At 33.9% G+C, this 20,468-nt stretch overlaps 2 protein-coding genes across 7 annotated transcripts; both read right to left on the bottom strand.

Annotated features, from left to right (window-relative positions):
* Positions 1 to 727: 727 nt before the first annotated feature.
* LOC113872674 (rRNA-processing protein EFG1-like) lies at positions 728 to 5,790 on the bottom strand. Of its 5 annotated transcripts, none has more exons than XR_003505901.1 (8): positions 5,495 to 5,762; positions 5,161 to 5,415; positions 4,910 to 5,048; positions 3,361 to 3,475; positions 3,020 to 3,083; positions 2,645 to 2,911; positions 1,432 to 2,418; positions 764 to 1,052 (listed from the first exon to the last, which is right to left on the bottom strand). XR_003505901.1 is itself a non-coding variant. In XM_027510405.1 (7 exons), the coding sequence occupies exons 1-7, from the start codon at positions 5,642 to 5,644 to the stop codon at positions 1,044 to 1,046; spliced, it is 993 nt and encodes a 330-aa protein (XP_027366206.1). In that variant the 5' UTR covers positions 5,645 to 5,790; the 3' UTR covers positions 728 to 1,043. The 5 variants fall into 5 exon arrangements, 3 of the variants coding, with proteins under 3 accessions (XP_027366206.1, XP_027366205.1, XP_027366204.1); XR_003505902.1 differs by having other exon boundaries at positions 766 to 1,052; positions 2,352 to 2,418; positions 5,495 to 5,754; XM_027510405.1 differs by lacking the exon at positions 1,432 to 2,418 and having other exon boundaries at positions 728 to 1,052; positions 2,645 to 2,905; positions 5,495 to 5,790.
* A 1,697-nt stretch (positions 5,791 to 7,487) lies between these two features.
* Positions 7,488 to 20,293, bottom strand: LOC113873065 (putative ion channel POLLUX-like 2). 2 transcript variants are annotated; one of them, XM_027511034.1, is made up of 24 exons: positions 20,092 to 20,293; positions 19,803 to 19,879; positions 18,095 to 18,219; positions 16,190 to 16,476; positions 15,233 to 15,304; positions 14,980 to 15,055; positions 14,770 to 14,868; positions 14,540 to 14,694; positions 14,346 to 14,450; positions 13,955 to 14,041; positions 12,091 to 12,175; positions 11,848 to 11,995; positions 11,317 to 11,393; positions 11,149 to 11,229; positions 9,882 to 10,064; positions 9,670 to 9,783; positions 9,010 to 9,105; positions 8,798 to 8,921; positions 8,663 to 8,739; positions 8,506 to 8,553; positions 8,350 to 8,419; positions 8,181 to 8,254; positions 7,981 to 8,091; positions 7,488 to 7,901 (listed from the first exon to the last, which is right to left on the bottom strand). In XM_027511034.1, exons 1-24 carry the CDS (start codon positions 20,175 to 20,177, stop codon positions 7,800 to 7,802), a joined length of 2,559 nt encoding a protein of 852 aa, XP_027366835.1. In that variant the 5' UTR covers positions 20,178 to 20,293; the 3' UTR covers positions 7,488 to 7,799. The 2 variants fall into 2 exon arrangements, with proteins under 2 accessions (XP_027366835.1, XP_027366836.1); XM_027511035.1 differs by lacking the exons at positions 7,488 to 7,901; positions 7,981 to 8,091; positions 8,181 to 8,254; positions 8,350 to 8,419 and having other exon boundaries at positions 8,506 to 8,615.
* Positions 20,294 to 20,468: the final 175 nt, after the last annotated feature.

The raw sequence follows: 20,468 nt of genomic DNA, 5'->3' as shown, positions 1-20,468 counted from the left end.
ATTAAGATTCTATTGAAACCGAAAAAACCAACGAGTCAGCTCCCGTTATTGCTAGGAATCAAACCACTGGAACCGGTTACCTTCTGATCAAAAAGAAAAATAAAGTGGTTTCCTCAAAACACTCATCCACATTGTTTACCTTCAAATTTTAGAGAAATTTGTAAAACCAATTTCAGAGAAAAACCATTCTAAAGTATCGATTTTAATATTCGAACATATGATATTACGAATAAATTTTGTTTCATAATCAGTACATTTCTCCGGCTGCACCACTTCTTCGATAGGTCAAACAAAGTCAAAGCAATATCACTTCTTAAAAGTACTGATCCAAAACAATCAGAGTTATGTTAGTTTATTTCAGTAAACTAACCCGGAAACATTAGTATGGCGTTTTAGACTATTGCACCGCTGCCAATGGTCCGATCCATTAAAACAGTAGAACTTGTAAACAGCACACACACTTTCACCTCAGCTAAACCAGCCCTACAAATTATTTTTTGGAATATAGTTATCAAATTCGGCCGTACATATATGCAAAATAACGCATTGCATGGGTGTAAGTGGCATTATTCCATAAATTTATTTCACTTAAAAGACTTAAAAACTTACGGTCCCCTAACAATAAGCTATTTTTTATTTTGGTACTTGTATAAAAAATAATTTGATCTGATTTAATTTAAATAATCTTAGCCTTGTCGTTAGTTTTGCTTCAACAAGTGATAATATGACAATCACACTTTTCACGGTTAGTACTCCAAAAAAGGGGAAAATATTAACCCGCGTAAACAAATCAGAATTCAAAATAATTTACAGTAAGCGACGGTTAAATATGAAGAATCCACAGTGAAAAGTTAACCAACAATAACGAATTCTCAATCTAACCTAACAAGTCAGTACATATATATCATCATATTGACCAGTAAAATAGGCTCCCAGCAGGTCCGCAGTAGAACATGACCCATCCAGGTAAGACAACTGTAAGAATCTCGAATGAATGTGAAGAAGCTAAATCCAATTGCTAATAGCAATGCTTAGTTTAGCCATCATGACAGCTGGAGAACAAACATGGATTACAATCAGAGACAGAAAGAGAAAAGGAAAGTAAATATTGGATGCATTTGATGAACAAATAAATAATGTTTAGTGTTCTACACTTCTACTGCAGAAGACAAAGTCACACACTAACAGTTCATTCGTCCATTGATTAAACCATAAACTCAAAGATGTCAAATTTTATCAACGTATCTTATTTCATACGCATTTTAGTGGTACAGAGCAACTGACACAAAAATGCTATGGCAGGGCAGCTAAATGGCTGCACCCACTATACCCAAGCTTACGGATACAAGATAAATAATTTAAACAACAAACATGTTTGTTCAATAATAAAATATATTAATCAAAATTACAGACATATTCTCTATTACTTACGAGTCACAGTTTAAACGCAATCCCCAATTTGCCAGCAATGTAGAGCATAACTAACAAGTCAATAACAGCAAAAGTCAAGGGGAACAAGGGAGAAAAGGAATACAGAGAAGAGTGAAGTGAAAAAAGGGGGAAACAACAAACTAATATAGAGAGCCAAAAAAATGAAGAAAGCAATCGTGTGACAAATTAGTGATTGTGAACTGTGATTCATACAACACAAAAGAAAGAAAGAACAAAAACAGAGGCATGTTTGAATCAGATCTGTGTCAGATAAGAAGCTGAAAACAAGTATTGTCATAGCTAAAATGAATCAACAGAGTATTCAGCTATCAGTGGGTTGCCATAAAATGCCAGGCTTGGCCTGATCAAAAAATGCCACCAAGCAGCCAGTCGGACAAGTGGGACTTGGCCTGAAAACTACTGGGTCACTGAAAGATAGCAAGATCATCACTGGGGTGTAGCAAGAAGGAGGGTTTTTCAACTGGAAGTTCAAAGCAGAGGTGGGGCAGTGGGTTTTTATCAAAGGGGCATGACAGAAAGACTGACAAAGCAGGGTTTTCATCCCCCGGAATGGCGAAACAGTAGCCACAAATTAGCTGCAATTCCAGGCCTCAATGACCACTCTGTCATAATGAGCGACAAGAGGAAGCTGGGAAACTTGCAGTGGCAGTGAAATGAGTTAATAGAACTAAAGCTCAATAGTTTTGGTCGTAACTCAAAGGTGCAATGATAAACTTAAAAAAGGTGTTTTTCTGATGTCACTTTTTCTTATTGCTCTTTTTTTCGTAAGCTATCTGCTAAGTTTATTAAAAACAATTAAACTGCTTTTTTCTATCTTAGCTTGTATCCCCAAAACACGCTCTCTTAAAATTTTTAAACATTATTAAAGGTATTTTTTTGTTCTAGAAGAAAAAACGCACAAATAAATGGGCCTTGGAATCGTGAATCCTGCTTCAACTCCTATACCACGCAGCATTAGGTATGGACCTTATATTAAACAACAATACAAAAGCCATTACTAACAATGCAAAATCCATTTATCAACAATGTGTGCAAGAGAAGAGAGGAAACTTAACTAATAGACATGAGATGATGAGAGAGAGAGCACAAAGATGTTTCCAGAGAGGATAATTTGTCATAAATAACCAAGGTAGTGAAATTATGCAATATATATTATCAGAATAAAAACCACGACTGAGCAAAAGTGATAAACCTGCTTCTTTTTCTTCTTAGGTCTTCTCTTCCTCCGAGGCTTGTGAGCATCAGAGTTGGAGCTTAGACTACTACCATGACCAGTCCCTGATCTTGAGGGTCCCCGTATTTTGAAGTCTGAGCTGCTTTTGCTATTTGATGTGTTGCTAGATGTGGAAATTTCAGATCTCTGTACAGATGAATTTTGGCCAGAAGATGACCCAAACCTTGACAGCATCTTGTTTGACGGGCGAGGAGGGGGCATCAAAGCTCTAGCGGAAATCTGCCTCTATAAAAATGGGTGAAGATATTTAAAAATTGCTAAAAAAGTTTGTGACAATCTATTTCATATTTATGGAAATTGCAAATTATAACAAATAATACTTATACTGCAGACCTGATTTTTTTCATCACTGGACATGCCAGACACGGCTTTCCCAGAAGCACTAGAAGCCTGCTCTCTGCAACCAACAGAAAATAATATGTATTAGATTTCATCAAAATAAACCAGGATATATGTTTAAATGTCTTAATTCCAAAAATAAGAGCTTATTGGATATTTCCCTAGCATACCTGTCCAACAAACCCTTGAAATTTTATAAAAGAAAATATGGCTGAATTTCACAATTACCAACATCACAAACACAGGTTGATTCTGCTACTCTTCTTTTAGCATTCAAATTCCATTTACCTTAATGCAGGCAGGGTATAAAAGTTTTAAAACATCTCTCCACTCACCTTGTGCTTTTGTCTGTCCATTCATCATCTGCATCTGCTTCATCACTAGAACTTCCAGCAAGGAAAAAATCATCATCACTTAGATCCAAAAGGCCATCATCCTCACTGCCAGTCTCTGCCACAGCAGCACAAAATCTTGTTGACATTTAATTAAACAGGAATAGGGCATATATACAAAGGCGTGTTTACAAATACCAAGCAAAACATCAGGCATATCAATGTGGATTGACCTAGTTTTCATTATCTTTTAGACAAACTAAACTCTACACAATGGATCCACGATTCCATGTTAGAGTAGAAAATATGCTTCCACTGTTTCTGATAGCTTATATGTTCTGCTAGGCATCAACAGCTGTAGCAGTTAACTATGCATACCTGATTGCCGGCCTATATAATTATTTATTAATTATAAAGAATCTCTTATTTTATTTTATTTATATTTTAAAATTATTTGTGCATGTGTGCGTCCAGTCTCTCATGCTGGAATGCAATATGAGAGCAAAAACCTTCTTTCTGTGTGTAAGAAGATATTTCATCAAGTTAGGTAGGCAGGATGTAGATCGAGCACAACAAGCTACAAGAGGAGTCCTTTTTGCAAATGGAGTTCTGTCTGTCAACTCTGTCCCACCAAAAAAAAAATAGGAGAAAGAAGTGTAGGATTGGTCGAACAGAAGCTATTCAACTAATTCAGGATGCCAGTAGCGGCAAAGCTCATTTTCTTTGGAACATGCTCTAGCGTGAAGCAGAAAGGGGGCCCAGTCACAGAGAAAGGGACAGGAGAATCTAAGCCCACACCAGGCAGGGAAAACAAGGACTAGTCGTCAACCACCACTTGATTCACTTATCTGTTGAAACAGTCTAATCCAGACAGTCAACCTTTAGGGCATAAGACTAAGGTGAAAAACCTATCGTATCAACGAGATGCACCAATAATAAAATTTGCAGACTATAAAAAGAATTTGTTCTCATCTACATCTGTCTCAATCATGGGCAGTTCAAGAGAGTTCTTTCTATCATTGCATAAGCCAAGACAAGCTGGGCTTGCAGCAGAATGATACTGCTGAGACATCCAAAGAAGCACATAAAGGAACTGCTACCTGAACTAGAAAGCAAACCCCTTGTAGTTGAGTAATTCCATAGGCAAGGAAAGTCTTAATGCATCCCCTTCTTTTATTATTCTTCCTCCCCTCTTATAGATTGAACGTTATGTATGAAAAAAGTATTCTTGCGAAACCTTCTTTCCGGGCATTTCAGGATAAAACCTTGGGCAAAGTCCCTCTCCACGTGAATATTATACTCAGTGGTTAATTAGTTAAGATTTAGTTAGTCTGTAACATTTTGGTTCTATTAAAAAGCGTGTAACCAAAGAGAATGAAACAAAACATAACTCCCCATTCTGTTCCCATACACCAAATCATTTCTTATTTCTTGGTTCTGGATTCTTATATCTTGACCTTCTTGGTTTCAAACAGGACTCACACAACAAAAACGAACCACTTGAACATAATATATTCTAAACTGAAATAAGTGATCGTTAAAATAAAGGAACCTTCTAAATCCTTGCCACTTGCAGCAGCTGCAATTAACCTGGCTTCAATCTGTTTGCGCAGCCCATTTCTCCTGTCAACTATCTCTGAATCATCACCCCCAGTGAACAAGGGAACATACTTCTCATTCTTGGGAAAGTACTGCACATTGAAATTCAATCACAAGAATTTTTAAATCATGTCAATGCAACTTTGTTATATCAAAAAATGAAAAAGAAAAGAAAAGATAGGGGCTACACAATTGGGGACAGACCATAACATATTGAAGATCTTGTTTAAGAGCGGAAAGCTGATCAGAATGAGGTTGTGAGGAGGAAGAAGAAGAAGCACGCTGCAGTTTCTCGAGGCGTCTGATTCTTCTTTCTATTTTCCTCCTCTCGAAGAACTTAATCTTTCGGTCACGTAAGAATATCTTGCGTTCGGCGGCAAGGCGCGTGTGAATCTCTTGCTGCTTCTTCAGAGCTTCCAACTTATGTTCTTGCGCCTCTCTCACCTCCGGTTGCAGATTCTGCTTTTTCACAACTCCGAAAATGAATCGAATCGGATGAAGAAGACGAAATTAGGGTTACAGTTAGGGTTAGGGTTACCTTTCTGAGTATGCGCTCTATGGATCGAATCTGGTTTTTGAGTGAAACGGAGGGCTTGGGTTTCTTGGCGATGCCCAAAGGCTTGGAGTTGGATCGACGGCTTGTGGGATTGAGCCTCACGCGCCGCTTGTTGTAAGCACCGTGAGCCATCACTCTCTTAATGCTTTTTTTATTATTATATTTAATTAGGTCTTCTCTTATTCAGATTTCCTACTCTTCTTCTTCTTCTTGTCGCCTCGGGTCTCATCTAACACTACGACACAAACGGAAGGTCTTAGAACAGTACTGAGTTATATATAGGTTAAATTAATCCATACCCTCTAAATTATTTCACGATTTTTAAATGATTTTTTATATTTTGAATGTCTGTAATTATGCCTTTCAATTTTTAAATTATTTTTAATTAAGTACATAAAATTTATTATTGTCGATATTTAAAATTTAATTAAATTATGTCTGTAATTCTCTATTTCTGATTTTAAAAAATTTAAACAATTTAACTTTGTGTATATGATATTTTAAATTTTAATGTTATTGTTCACATTCGATATTATAATAAATATTCAACTAATACATAAAAAAATAAACTAAGATGAATTAAACTAGGTAAAATTATTATGAAAAATAAAAGTTTGATTTTTTTAATTTTAATACAATTATATTTAGTCAAACTCGCATAGAATCTTGGTCATGCTCATAGAATCTTGCCACTGGTGAGTTTTGAAGCACCATACTTGCATAATTTTGTCAAGAAAGTTCATATTCCAATAATTCATTGTCTTAAATCCCATGTTAAAATTAATTTTCTCAGAATTTGCACGGTAATACTATTCACTTAAAGCATGTATATTGTGGAGAAAATTATTTGACTTTGTTTCTTTGTTTTTATTAAAAAGTGTTAATAAAAATTGTATATTAAATACTTTTCATAATTTTAATATACTAAATACTAAAATTTAATAAATCTTTTTTATTTGTAACTCTTTGACATGTGCCTTTGAATATACATTAAAAAAGGGCAATTATCAACCTTAATATTATAAATAAAGATTTACTGTTTAAAAGGTAAAACATTCATAAAGTTGTCTCTTTTACAGTTAGTTAATCATTAATATATTTTAAGATTAAAATGACTAAAAAAATATATGAATTAGATTTTATAACTGTAATGATTTTATTTTTTATCTATGTTTTTGTTAAATTTATTATGAATTCTTATATATATATATATATATATATATATATATATATATTTACATTTACAAAAATTATCTTTTTTTTATTATTTAGAGTTTACTTTTAAGAGACTTATTTCTTAAATTTATAGTTATTAATATATATTGATAGTTGAGTAAATAAATAATTTTTTACACTATACGATAAAAGTATTATTTTAAAATAATATTCATAGTTATTAAATTAAGTCTAAATAATGTTTAAAAATGTTATTGTTTAAAATAATTTTATTATATATATAATTATTTACAAAAATATAAAATTTTGTCCTTTAATTATCAAGTTACATGTAGATTTATTCTAAAATAAAATAATTGTACTTTACTAAACTAGTTCTATATAAAAATTAATCTATGTTTCTTATAATTAAACAAATACATATTAATAATACTTCATATTAAAAAACTAAGAGGGGCAGTAAGAATGCAATTGCATACCATGAAACAAACACATCTTAGCACTTGCCTTATATATATGTTATACTAAGTTCTTCACCTTTTTGTTTTTTTATTAAAAAGTGAAACTTGTACTTATTATAATTGGCAACATCTAAAAGTTATTTTTCTCTTCACGAACTTATGCCTTTTCAAATCATTCCCCTTATAATATTTATGATCACTGAATAGTCTTATATTTATTTATTTTTCATGTTATTTAACTCTCTCCTATTGTTACTTCTTTTTCTTTTTGTATCACTTTATCAAGAGAAATTTTTGAAAGCTTAGAATCCACATGGTTCTGACTACTCACAGCTTGACATGTGTCAATTTTTTTTTAAACAAAAAAATACATACATGTCATGTTTCTATTAGTTGGGACCATGATGGTCTTGGACCATAAAAAATTTCTCCTTTATCACACATGTGGCATTGACATTAAGCAAAACAGTACAAGGAATAAATTAAAAAAGTATGGGAGAGATAAAGTATAATTTACTCTAGATTAAATGACAAAAATCAAGTCTAATTATATTAAAAGAAATTACAGAGAAATGTGATTCAAATGATGAAAGAGTGACAGGAATATTCAATGATGTGGATGCAGTCTCTTCCTAAATCATTGTTAAGCATTACAAAACGATGGGTTGTTCTCCTTCCAGCTCTGATATGACTATCAACGAGTCAGTCATTTCAAGAGAGAGGGGTTCAGTCTTGGGAAGTGGGTTTATTACCTGCAAATGGGAAAGGTGTGATGTGAGTAACATGTTCAAAGCAACCATTCAAAATTAATTTGGATTTCCATTGCCATACATTCTTCTTGTTCTTCACATATCCTATGGCTACTTCTCTCCGCAAATATGCTCTCTCTGAAAGCTCAGAAAACGATGGATTCTCTCCTTCTTTCATGTAAAGCCCAATATCCTGTAATTATAAACATAAGTGAGTCATAATGATTCATGTGTGGTCACAAATTAAAGTATCATATGAGTAGATATTAGTATTAGTGCTACCTTAACATAAATTTCATCGCCCTCTGCATTCAGTACGTCTTTCCAAACTTCATTCAGTTCACTATTCTCAGCCACTGTTTTACAAGTTCGAAAATTAAATTTAAAATTGACACATAAAAATGGACCACACTATTAAAGCTCAAACAAGAAGAGAACAGAGATTAATGACCTTGAGCTGTTACAAGGCTCATTACTTCCTCTGCTGCAATGTAGGTCACCGATGGTTTGATTCTAGTAATCTGCAGGGTTTTATATAGCAGCATCATCAAAATATACAACAAAAAGAAATTTGAAAAATCAAACCAACCCAAAGTAAGAGAATTACTTGTTTCCCCAATTTTGAATCAACTATTTCTGCAACTAGATTTTGCACCTACAGAACAGCCAATTTAGTCCAACTATGCCTTTCCTCTCTATCTGATAGAATAACTAATACATCAAATGAACAATGCCTATCAGCATAGAGAAGGTAAAATTATCACCTTAACTCCAAACTTGTTGCAGATATTTTCAGCAAGTAGGAGAGAATAAGCAGATAGCTTGTCTGCCTTAGATGGATCTGAAAAAAGAACAATAAGCCATAGGCCATTTTCAGTCACAAATTTTTGCATAATTACCTCCAAGAAGCCATTCTCTGTCAGATATGACCGCAATCGACAAAGGAACATCTTCATTCTTCAAAGAATTCTGAATATTCAAAATGGTTTCCTTTAAGGTGTCATAGTCCATGGGATTTCCAATCTGCCAAATTTGCAAGTGAAAGATTGTATCAAAAGCATGACCACACAAAAAGAAGTTTGAATACATTAAGTGACTGCATGAGACATACCCTATGAGAAACTCGGACATTCTTGAGTTTGCTATTACAATTGATGTTGCTCTCCCTAATAATCCTGTCACCTAATGGTGTGTCCGATAACACTTCCTGCATATTATTTATGGCTAGAAATGATAAATATTGAACTCCAAGTAAATGCATATATATTGTAGAGAGAAAGGGAATTAAAGGTCAGTGCACACCAGCAGCAGAAAAATCTAGCTGGTGGGAGTAATGCATTTTAGGGTAACATTAATATAGTAAATAGTAAGCACCTTGAATCCTTAAAAGTTCAGTTCCATTCCAGGACCAAGATAGTTAACATACTCTTGTTCTCGTTTTTTTTCCTGTTTCTTAGTTCTTGTTTCTTGGTTATTGGATCTTGTTTCTTGGTTTCTGGTTCTTGTCTCTTGGTTTGGTTCATGGTTATTTGCCTCTTGGTTTCTTGGTTCGTGGTTCACGGTTATTGCCTCTTGGTTTCTTGGTTCTAGTTTCTTGATAGTCTCTTGGTTTCTTGGTTCTTGATCTCTTGGTTCTTGTTTCTTGATTTCTTGGTTCTTGGTCTTGTTCTTGTTTGGGGTGTAAGGGGAAGAATAATTATGGTTTTTCTTTTCCAATCATACACACAAAGTACACAGATTAATGACGATTCCAAGATATATAAGGACATACCAAAACACTTCCAGGACCAAGATAGTTATCATACTCTTGAATCATTTCTACAACATCAGGCCTCCACCCAAGTAAAAGAATGCATTCTTTCGGTCCTAGATTCCCATCTGATGCCTAGATGATGATAAGAAGTAAAGATTAGCTTTCAAATTAGTACATATGGTATAATGCTCATTCAAATAATCTATACAACATAGAACTGGAAGCTGTACCTTGGAACCTGATCTACGAGGACGTTTTACTATATTAGCAAGTCTTAATTTACTCAATTTGATGACATGTTCCACGTCCTTTTCATGTATTTCTTCATTAAAAATTCCATGCTTTCCTTCTTGCCCATTTGGGGTTACAATTTCTGGCTTTTTAGTATCCCGAAGGGATCCAATGAACAACACCTAACAAGGAAAGCTGAATAATATCAGAACACATGCTTGTGTGCTTCGAAAATTGACTGATGATGAATCAACAGGCCATTGCCCTGTTGGTCAACTGCATGGCTGTGCTTCTGGCAGTGATCAGGATAGATCCAGCCATTGACAAATTTTCCCTCACAGCTTCTCTTCCCTGTCTCCTTCTCATATTCCCAGTATTTTAGCAAAGCAACAATACAAGTGATAAAGTAGTATTTGCAGCAAGCATCTTTGTTCGAGAAATCAATGAACATTAACGATCCGATAGCAACTACAAGAATCTAATGAATTAAGATGCAGCCTAAAGTTATGATCAAAGTAAAATTAAGATAAAATCAATTGTTTACTTTTATACCGACTTAATGTACCAAACAGAGAAAAAATTATAGTAAACTATGACATCATGATCACAAAATACATTACTAAAGCCAAAAGACAGACGACTGTTTTATTATTCAACATTGGGCAATCAGCAGGTATATTATCTACCTAGAGCTTTTAGCCTTAGTGAATATTTGCTTTGGGTTCTTTTCCTGGATTCCAGTTTTTTTGTACGTTTTGGAGGATCATCGTAAACCTGATCTATGAAGATGGAGATAGATCTATGTATGTCATAAAAATCACTTTTTTATATATTAATAAATGTGTTCCAAAAACCAAATCTTAAAATTTTTCCTTTGGAAATGAGAAAAAATTGTCACACGTACAGAGTAATTTAGCCATAATTGGACTTCGGGTCCACCCATGTAGTACTCCCTTTGTCGATGTGAAACTGAGTCACATCATTATGATGTCAGCAAACTATTTTGAATAGACATAATAAAAAAATGTCATTTATATAATTATTACAGTATTCTCATTTCTATTGATCAAAAAATTCAATAAACTACAAAATATAAGTAGAAGTGTTTATGAATTGTTTGACATAAATACGTATCTGACACGAATACAACTACTATTTTAAAGTATTTGTGCTTGGCATTAATCCTTATTTATACTAAATTACTAATCACAATCATAACTATATAGGAAACAAATCACCAAAGTGTTTATGTGTTGGTCTACGTACTTTGTCAGTTTGCTGCAGAATTTCATCATCGTTTGGGTGGAAGTATATTTTCCCACTCCGGTAAAGACCACATACAACAGCCTGAAATAATATTAAAGTAGAAAGCATAGATGAAAGTATATAAAAGGCAATTTCAGTCAAGAAATTACATTTGAAGAAAGCAATTACTTCTTGAAATTTATGTCTTATTCGCCTATATGTCAGTCCTTCTAGATTAGGCAAGCTGCAAAGATGGAATACATTTTCTGCACATGGAAATAAAAATTAGAATTCAGAATAAATACATGTGGATCAGCAAAAAAAAAAAAAAATCATAAAATATTTAACCAGTTTCAAATGTGAGGCAAAATATCCCAGTCTACTTTAGTATGAGGCCAACTAAACTAGGAAATGGAAACCAATACAAATTAAAGGCAAGACCAATAAAAAGGTTAAAATGGGGATCTTTAATATGTTCATTTACAATGATGAGAATTAATTAAAAAATAGAAACCCAAAAAATGGATAATTTGGTAGTTGCCGGGTCCAATTCACAAACTATCAAGAAACAATTTGAATTTATCTTATGTCTATTCTGAATTATTTGGGTAGAAAGTAAAACAAATATATAATACCATTATACAAAATTTTACAAATAGAAGAACAAGCAATCCTTACAAACATGACATGTATGACATGTAGAGAGCATAAATGCAGTACTTTGATAATTTAGCAAGTGCCTGTAGATCTTTATAAGCCCCTTCTGCCGAGAGCATTGAACAAATAATTTGGAAGCAACATTTTCTACTGGCTCTACTCTCAATGCTGAAATTGATTTCAGCAACTCACACGTCTTTGAACTTGAAACCTAAACTCATGAAGAAAAATTCAAATAAAGTTTATTCTCTGCGATTTTTTTTTTTTGCCTTTAGTTTCAGACAAAGCTGCTCATAAGTAACAAACCTCAACTATGGTGGGGACCGAATCCATATTTGGAATTGGTTGAAGGGCTAAAACAGAAAGAAATGCATCTGTGTCAACTTCATACCTAACATATAAACGATCTGAAATCAATAAACTTCATTAAAGTGAAAATCAGCACATGACAAAGGTCATATCAAGTAAAAATGAGTTACTCTACTAAAACTACTCCAGCTAGATATCGTGAACAATTGAACATTTTGAGGTTCATACTTACTACAACAAGTATTAAGCAGTTTAGTCATTTGGAGAGACAAAAGTGTGCGTGCTAGAAAGAAGAAGAGGACTGCCATAAAATGGGATGCAGTAACTTTGTAATTTATTAGGCAAAATGTGTGTACTTACACTAATAGATGTTAAACTCAAAATGATAGTTAAAACTGTGTTCTACTGCTGGAGAATTCTCAAATAAATATTGTTTAATACAAGTTAAAGCAAGCAGATATACCCCTATAAATTAGCTAAACTGCCATCTACAGCTAGACTATCCTAATTAAGAAAGTGTCAGTTTTACAACATATCAACTGCCAATCACATAGAATTTGCTGCTTTAAATGCCCAGTTATGAGATGATTACATGAATTTGCCAGTTTTAAATGATCAGCGAATTTGCCATAAATTTTGCTATGTGATTAAAGTGTCAATCAATTCCATTGACAATAAATACGTGTAGTACAAGTGTCACAGTTAGTACAAGTCCAGGTAAATATAAGTATCACACAATATTATTCTCTAATAGAATTGATTTCACCAACTGTTCAATCTCCTACATTATCTCATTGTTTTAGTCCTTGCATCCATCAAGAAACTCCTGAACAAAATTTGTGTTCGTATTTCTTAGGTTGTAGACTTGTAGCTGAAGAAAAAGAACAAATACCAAGCTTTTGTCATGGTGTTGAAATGTTTAGATGAACATAGCTTGTGAGATACCAACAGAACCATGTGTAGCTTACAGAAGATGTTGAAACTGAACTTAGTGATACAGAAATATAGGTTGTTTGAGGAAAGTTGAATTATTTGACAGTTATTTGGTCAGACATTATTTTTCTAGTGAATCTTGTAAGTCAATTTATGTCTTCACCATATACCACCCATTCAGAAGCTCTAACTGACAAGTAACATATCCTATGCACCAAAAGTTCAGTCTTGTATTCTATTTTCTATCAGGGTTAACCCGTCTTCATGGACAAGAAAGAAGAAATTAGCTGCAAGATATAGTGTTGAAGATGAGTATCATGTTATGGCACAAACAACTTGTGAGGGGCTGAGGATTCAACACTTGCTACCAAAAACCTTCCCAGCAAGATTATGAAATGGTAATCAGGCAGCCACACATACCTAGCAAGCAAGCATCTGGAAAATTTGTCTACGAAGACTCTTGAGTTGGAACTATTTTTAGTTGTAACAAGCTGGGTTTGATCAACGTTTATGATCTAGTTTGAGAAGTGTTAGAATGAGTCCCTGTTTCATTGGGATGTGGCCAGGCATACTCTAATAGACACTTGTAAACCAAGTTTTATGCATAAAGCCTTAAATAAATACACATGGAGCCTAATCATTCAGATTAGTGATTCCAACTTTCAGCCATCCCTCTCTACCTCTCTCTGCTCTTTTTAACACTTTCTAAAATTTCCATTACAACTTTAGCAGACACTAAAAATTAAAATTCAAGCCAATAACCATTATGCCAAAAATAATTATAGTAAAATTACAAATAACAGTTTCCTCTAACATCATTATATACCTTCAATATTAAATTCATGGAAATAAGTCAAACAATTTCAACTTAAACTGCATTATAACCATCCGTAAATTAACAAGTTATGTAGATCAACTCTTGTCTTACCGATCCCCTTTAGTAGGCAGTATAATTATTGCACGTGCCTTGTTGGCTGCTGCTCTTTCAAATGATTTTGTTAAACTAAGGCTGCAACTGCAAAGCCAGAAATTTCAAGTATGAGGCATGGAAGAGGATATGATTTTGCATTTTATCTTTATTTAGCAATATATATTATGGACAGTAAAGCCAGAAAATTAGCAATCCTTCGTTTGTAATTTTATTGGTGAATGTAATCTCTCCCCCACTATCCCACTTTATTTTACATTCTCCAAAATGAAGTTTTACCGAAATAAACCAAGCAGTACAAAATCTCAGGGTTAAGAAGCAAAGAATGAAAATCATAATTCCAGAAAAGGTGCTTCCATGATTAAAAAAGGAAATTGCCCATCTTAGATACCTCTTGGTAAGGACATCGATATGATTTAAATCTTTTGCAATGTTTTCAGCAATCCTATCAGTCTGTTTTCTTGGAAGATCAGACATAAGAAGGATTCTCTGCCTCCTGCATAGAAATGGAAAAGCATATTAAAGAAGCCAGCAATCAGAATACAAGATAAGGGCAATGGGAACTACCTTGTCTGAACCATTTACCTAGCTGTAGCAGTGCCTAAGCGAACAGCAAATTCATGATACTTATTTAGCTGCTTTAATATGAAGGGAAGATGACTATTCATCCCACAGATAATGATATGATCAGTCTCCAGAACTTGCATTTGGGCCCCCTCCCTCAGCTTTTGCATATTATTCTGTTGTGAAGACTGACAATTAATGGCATGCATAGAAAATATTGTTTTATGAATTCTTAATGCTTCAGACTTTACCCTAAATTGTTCTGTCATCGTACTTAGAAGGCGAGAGTAGAACAATATACCCCATATTGCAAGAAGAAAGCCAATAACACGCTCAATACGTGTTGATTGCTGTAGATCAATAAAAAGTATGTTATTTGATTGCACAGCAAATGCTTATAAACAATGTGAAAGGAGTCAATAGAAAACCAGAATATGAATTCCAAAGTAAGATCAACATACTTTTAAATGAGTGGAGGATGAACAAAGACATGCCCAGGCTTCCCAGAGACAATCTTCTAGAGAATTTTTACTACCCCTGGATAATTTAATATTGACCCAGATTAACAAGCATATATAAGCACAATGGCAGTGAACTCTAGTACTAGTCTGCCATAATTTCAAGCTGTCAGGGTCTAACTAGGTTGGTAGCAAAAGGAGAGTCATAAAAGTGAACTCAAAACACTCTTAAAACAGTGCATTTATCTATGATTACCTGAATTTGAAGAACAGGAGACCACCAATGACAACAAATGAGAAGCATGCTAAAAGGAGCACCACAAAGAACCTGAAAGAGTCCATATAATTATTTCTGACGAGCATGTATATCATTAGTAGTTTGTAACACAAACAAGACCCACTGGTTCCATTCACAGAAAAAAGCCACTCAATTTACATATCTTTATACCAGTTTTCAGACAAATTCTCAGACTCTCAAATTCAGTTAGCCTTCTTGGCCTCAAATAAGTGAGCTTCCTGGTCCTTTAGAATAGCTACATTAGAGTAATGCAAATGTTCCACAAGCATAGCACCCAAGGAAGCAACAAATTTTCCTATCCAAAGGTAACTGTGAGAATTGTATTGTTGCTTAAACTTTTTGTATTCTTCTCTAACCATATGCATTAAAGAAGCCCCCAAAAAAGTCATGTTTCCAGATAATCTTCCACTTTTTTTTCCTGAAAACTCCTGAGATAAATCACAACAGTTCTTCCAAAAGCCTCCAGGAGACTCGTGTCTTTTATATTTTTATAAACCGAACTATCTATTTCAAATCCACAAAGATAACAAATAATGAAAGAAAAGATTACAGTAATCCCAATGCCCATTCTTTCATAAATAAGTTGGTTTCTGTTTACAGTAAATTCATGAACATTATACACCATAACTAACAATTAAACGGTAAACAGATTATGAAGTCATCCTCACAACAAATAAACCACTTTAGCTTGACAGTACTCTAAAACCACACAGTATTGCAACTCATTTGCAAGATGACCCATATAGCTTGTTATTTGCCTTATAGCAATGTCATATTAACATTTTGATGCTGCTAAACTGATATAAACATAATTATCTGTCTTTCAAGGCTTCAGTTAAGTGAGGAGCTTAAGACTTACTAAACAACTAGTAGCTAGAATAGTTCTCAGCCAAATAAATGAAGTGATTAACTTACGTGGCAACATTTCTCTCAAGCTGGATGTTAAATAAGTACAACAACCGTGCTAAGCTCCATCTAATATCATGAAAAGAAGGCAAGGACACGTCTAATTGAAGAGGCTTAGGTTTATTCAAGGAATTAGAAATGCAAGCAAGAGGCAAGCTTGTCGCCCTAAGAGTCTGTAACATGTCTGAAAGTAATGGTTGGACAACTTTTATCATCAGATCAAGCAACTTGTTATGTGTCAATCTCAGTATGATGTACAATGACATAGATTGTATCATGCTTTTAGCCTGTGGACCCTGCAGCACATATGGTGTTTTGAGGGATTTATACTGCAAAGTCTAGCCAAATCCTAACAATACATCAATTTATCCAACATATTTGAGCATTATACAACCATGTTATTGATATGAACATATGAAGAGAACAAATTTTCAAATAATAATAAAAAAATTGACATGACCACAACTAAAATCATATCATTTTAATATCGTCGCAAATATAACCAAACAAATACAAGCCACCTTCATATAGTCCTTGTGTTTTCAAATGTAGAATCTTATAATTTTAGTACAACATTGCTTATAGATGCCACTTTAATTTAGTCCTTCTGTTTTCACAATGTTTGTTTACAATATCCGTCATCACCATTTACTAGTAATTTAAGTTTTTGCCAGAGCTCAATGTGAACCATATAATCAACCTCACATAGTAGAACAAGGCTTGGTTGTTGTGGTTCTTATCTGTCGTCACCATTTACAGAAGTAATAAATTCTCCAGGCAAGCATTTGATGTTTCTTGCCTTTGTCCATAATAGCTGAAGAAATTCCATCAATCTTACCAAGAATTGAACCTAAAAGCTAAAACACTATGACATGGTATAAGAGCCTCTATGAAAAAGTGGTTATTTGATCCTCATCACCCCTGTTTTTCTAAATAAAAGTTAGATTTTAGCACATGGTATGAATGGGCTAGTGCATTGTCCACAGTTCAAGCACAAAGGCCACTTGCATGAAGAGTGCATTGGATATGTAAACCATTCATGTATCTTTACCTAATATCTTAAGCTTAAGCTTTTGGGAGAGCTGATTCATGAAAGAATCCATAACAAGAATCAATTTACAAGCTAAAAACTTCAGCTGTTAGAAGAAGGTGTTTTTAGCGTATCTCTTGCAGTTCCAATATTGCAGTTTACCCTACATATTTTATCAAATGTTGCACGTAAACTTTGGCTGTAAGTCTTAAATAACATTTGATATTTTTCAAAGCGGACCTTCTCTAAATAAATTGTCATCAGACCATCCATTTTTATCACCACAACTCCCAACCAAGTGACTAGTGACTACATCGAATGATACTTATTTCTGTTCAAATTATAATTCTCAGCATCAACATTTATTATTACATTATGCCATTTTCCCCATTGGAAATACTCAGCTTATATGTCATGAGACTGATAATTGAAACATCATTTCCAAAAATATCCTTCCTTGTGTAAAAGAAAAGCAAAACATGAAATGTATTTTATAAGCAATCCTACGATGAGTTTCTTTTGGCCAATATCACTATCATTTATTTTACTTTCTCCTTTATCATGCACTATTGATGGGAATAAGAATAATGTGAAGGTCATTTACAGCTTTAAATATAGTTGCTTGCATGCACAACATGCTTTAAAACAAGGAATAAGGGGAAAAACTGAAATAATATTTATACATTGACACTAAATAAGATCCATTGTCAAATACAACTTTGAATTTCATGTTTGCAAAAATAAAAATAAAAAATTGCAGAGAATAAATACCAGCATGAAAGGAAAGAACAACGTGCACAGAATTTGAAGAAAATAAGATAATTACTACATATATCCCCCAACAAATTTATACCATTTTCCAAGTTCTCTCATACATTTCTTACCTGATCAGAACTACTATTATTTTTTTCCATGCAAATGGACTCAGTGCCCAAATTTTCTGAAACATGTTTGTAAGTGTTGGAATTTGACTTAACTTCTGATCTGTGAGAATCAGCCTCCCATCTCCCTACAGGGATTTCATCAATTCATCATTCAGTTTTAAGTAACAACATCCAATAAAATGTACAAACAAAAATCCAAATACTGAAAAAACGAAACAATCAATAGAAAATATTTCAAATCAAACAAGAAAGAGCATATATCATGGGAAACAGAAGATGCACAACAAAAAGCAAATATCAAAAACTGAAACAACGTAATTAAGTTCTCCCAGAAGAAAAGGAGGATTAAAGAATGACAAAAAAATTTTAGAGATCAAAAACCTGCGCTAAGACAACAGAGAAACTCATGGAGAGAAACATACCAGAAAAAAACAATTTTGAACCACAAAAAAGGAGACAGATAACTATTTATAACCATCTTACAAAAGAGAAATCCACACTTAAGAAGGCACTAAGATCAATGCGAGTAAACAAATAAATAAAACCCAAGATATGCTACACTGGAAATGAAGTTTTATGATTTTGACATTGTGAATCACTAATCATCATTTCACACTTGCTGAAGTTTCTTGGCGAGTTATATGCATATATCATGGGAGCAATCTGCAAGCAAGTGGAATCAATCTCCTTCTTTCTTTCTTAGGAAGCCAGAACAGTTAACAGATGATAGGCACACACAGGATATGTCAAGATATGTAGTAGAAAGAACAACATTGGATCACTCGTTTTAAAATTTCAGAGACACAAGAAGGGAATCTGTAAGTGTTTATAACACATTAAAACTAGTCACAAGACAACTATAAACTTATCAAACTATATGCACCTTTACCTAAATAAAAATACAGAGGACGAATAAGAAGCATGTAAACAGAAAAGTAAGAAAAAGAACTAAACATAGCATCTATGGCATTCAATTATTAGACATGGCTCTATGCCAGGTTATACACCTCAGCAAATAAAGTAACACCACATATTATCTAGGTCACAGAATGACAATGTTTGCAATCACTTGAAAGTTGAAGTCATCCCCCTTAATTGAAATATGATAATCACATTTATCAGTTTGTCAAAAATAATAATAATAATTCCATGTCCACGTAACTAGAGCTTCTGCAGAAATATTTTGTTGACAAAAGAAGTGACCAAGAGAAGAAACTTAAATCTGGAAACCAATTAGAGAGCCAAATAATGATCCCAGAAGCAAAAGCGGATAAAGAAAGTGAAAGAAAGAATCTCATCGACCAATTATAAGAAATATAATGAATTGCGGACACATAAAAAATGTCAAATGTAATCAGATTAATGGCAATGAGTAGATCAGTGACTCGAGCAGTAAACAACAAACAAAGTCATCGAAAACCACAAAATCACAGATAAACTACAAATCTACAGGCTTGAGACAAAGCAGTAACTCATAAAGTGAATAAGAGGCTAAGACCATTTTAAATGTACAGCAGTGAATAAAACGGCTTGGTTTGGTTGAGCGAAATTTGGATTATATCCTACATGCCAAGAACACCTTACCCTACAGAAACTCAACATAGACAAGTTTAAGATCTTGCATGCTCAAATAAGCAGCATTATTTCCACGGATAAAAAACTGAACAGAGAAACTCCACAATTTTCTCTCTTGACTCATGGAGCTCACCTTCACCATGCCCTCCAAGGCCACGCACATGCAAAGTTGAAGATTTGATCCAGCTGAATTGGCAGGGCACAAACCTCCTGTGCAGCAATTAAACAAAGAATCTTTCATACAGCACACTCATCCAAAACATATTTAACCAATTCAAAGGTTCTCTAATGCAAACCCATTAAAGACAACATGAAACCATCGTAAGGAACATAAATTGTCAAGCAATTGAACCATTTCTACTAAGGTCAAAGCCAATCCCAAATCCTACATTCATACACTCATACATAAGATGGAAGAGCACCTGGAATTGTTGGCGATTGATGAGAAGTGGGTGTGGATTGGGGGTAGAATCCATGGGTGGCAGGTCTGCAAGTGAAGGAGAAGCATAGTTGGTTGATCCAGTGGAAGAGATCAAAAGGGTCTGCCAAACACAAAAGATTTGTGTTCATTAATGAATGTGTTGGGTCATGGAGGGTTAAAACAACATGGTACAAAATCTAAAACATCTTAGAAATAAACGAATTCAAAAGCGTGACGTCACATAAAAACAAAAAAACCGTAACTGGAAGTGTGCACAATCCCTTTCTGGAATTTGGACATACTTTACTTAATAATTGAGTTGTAGAGTGATTCCCCAGTGGTCCATTGTTTAGTGATGGTTGAATCTGAAAACAATGT

The sequence above is a fragment of the Abrus precatorius genome, unplaced genomic scaffold (assembly GCF_003935025.1).
Source record: "Abrus precatorius isolate BTA unplaced genomic scaffold, Abrus_2018 Scaffold7, whole genome shotgun sequence".
NCBI lineage: Eukaryota > Viridiplantae > Streptophyta > Magnoliopsida > Fabales > Fabaceae > Abrus > Abrus precatorius.
Note: the sequence above shows the minus strand (reverse complement) of the source record. Positions and strands in the feature narration are given on the sequence as shown.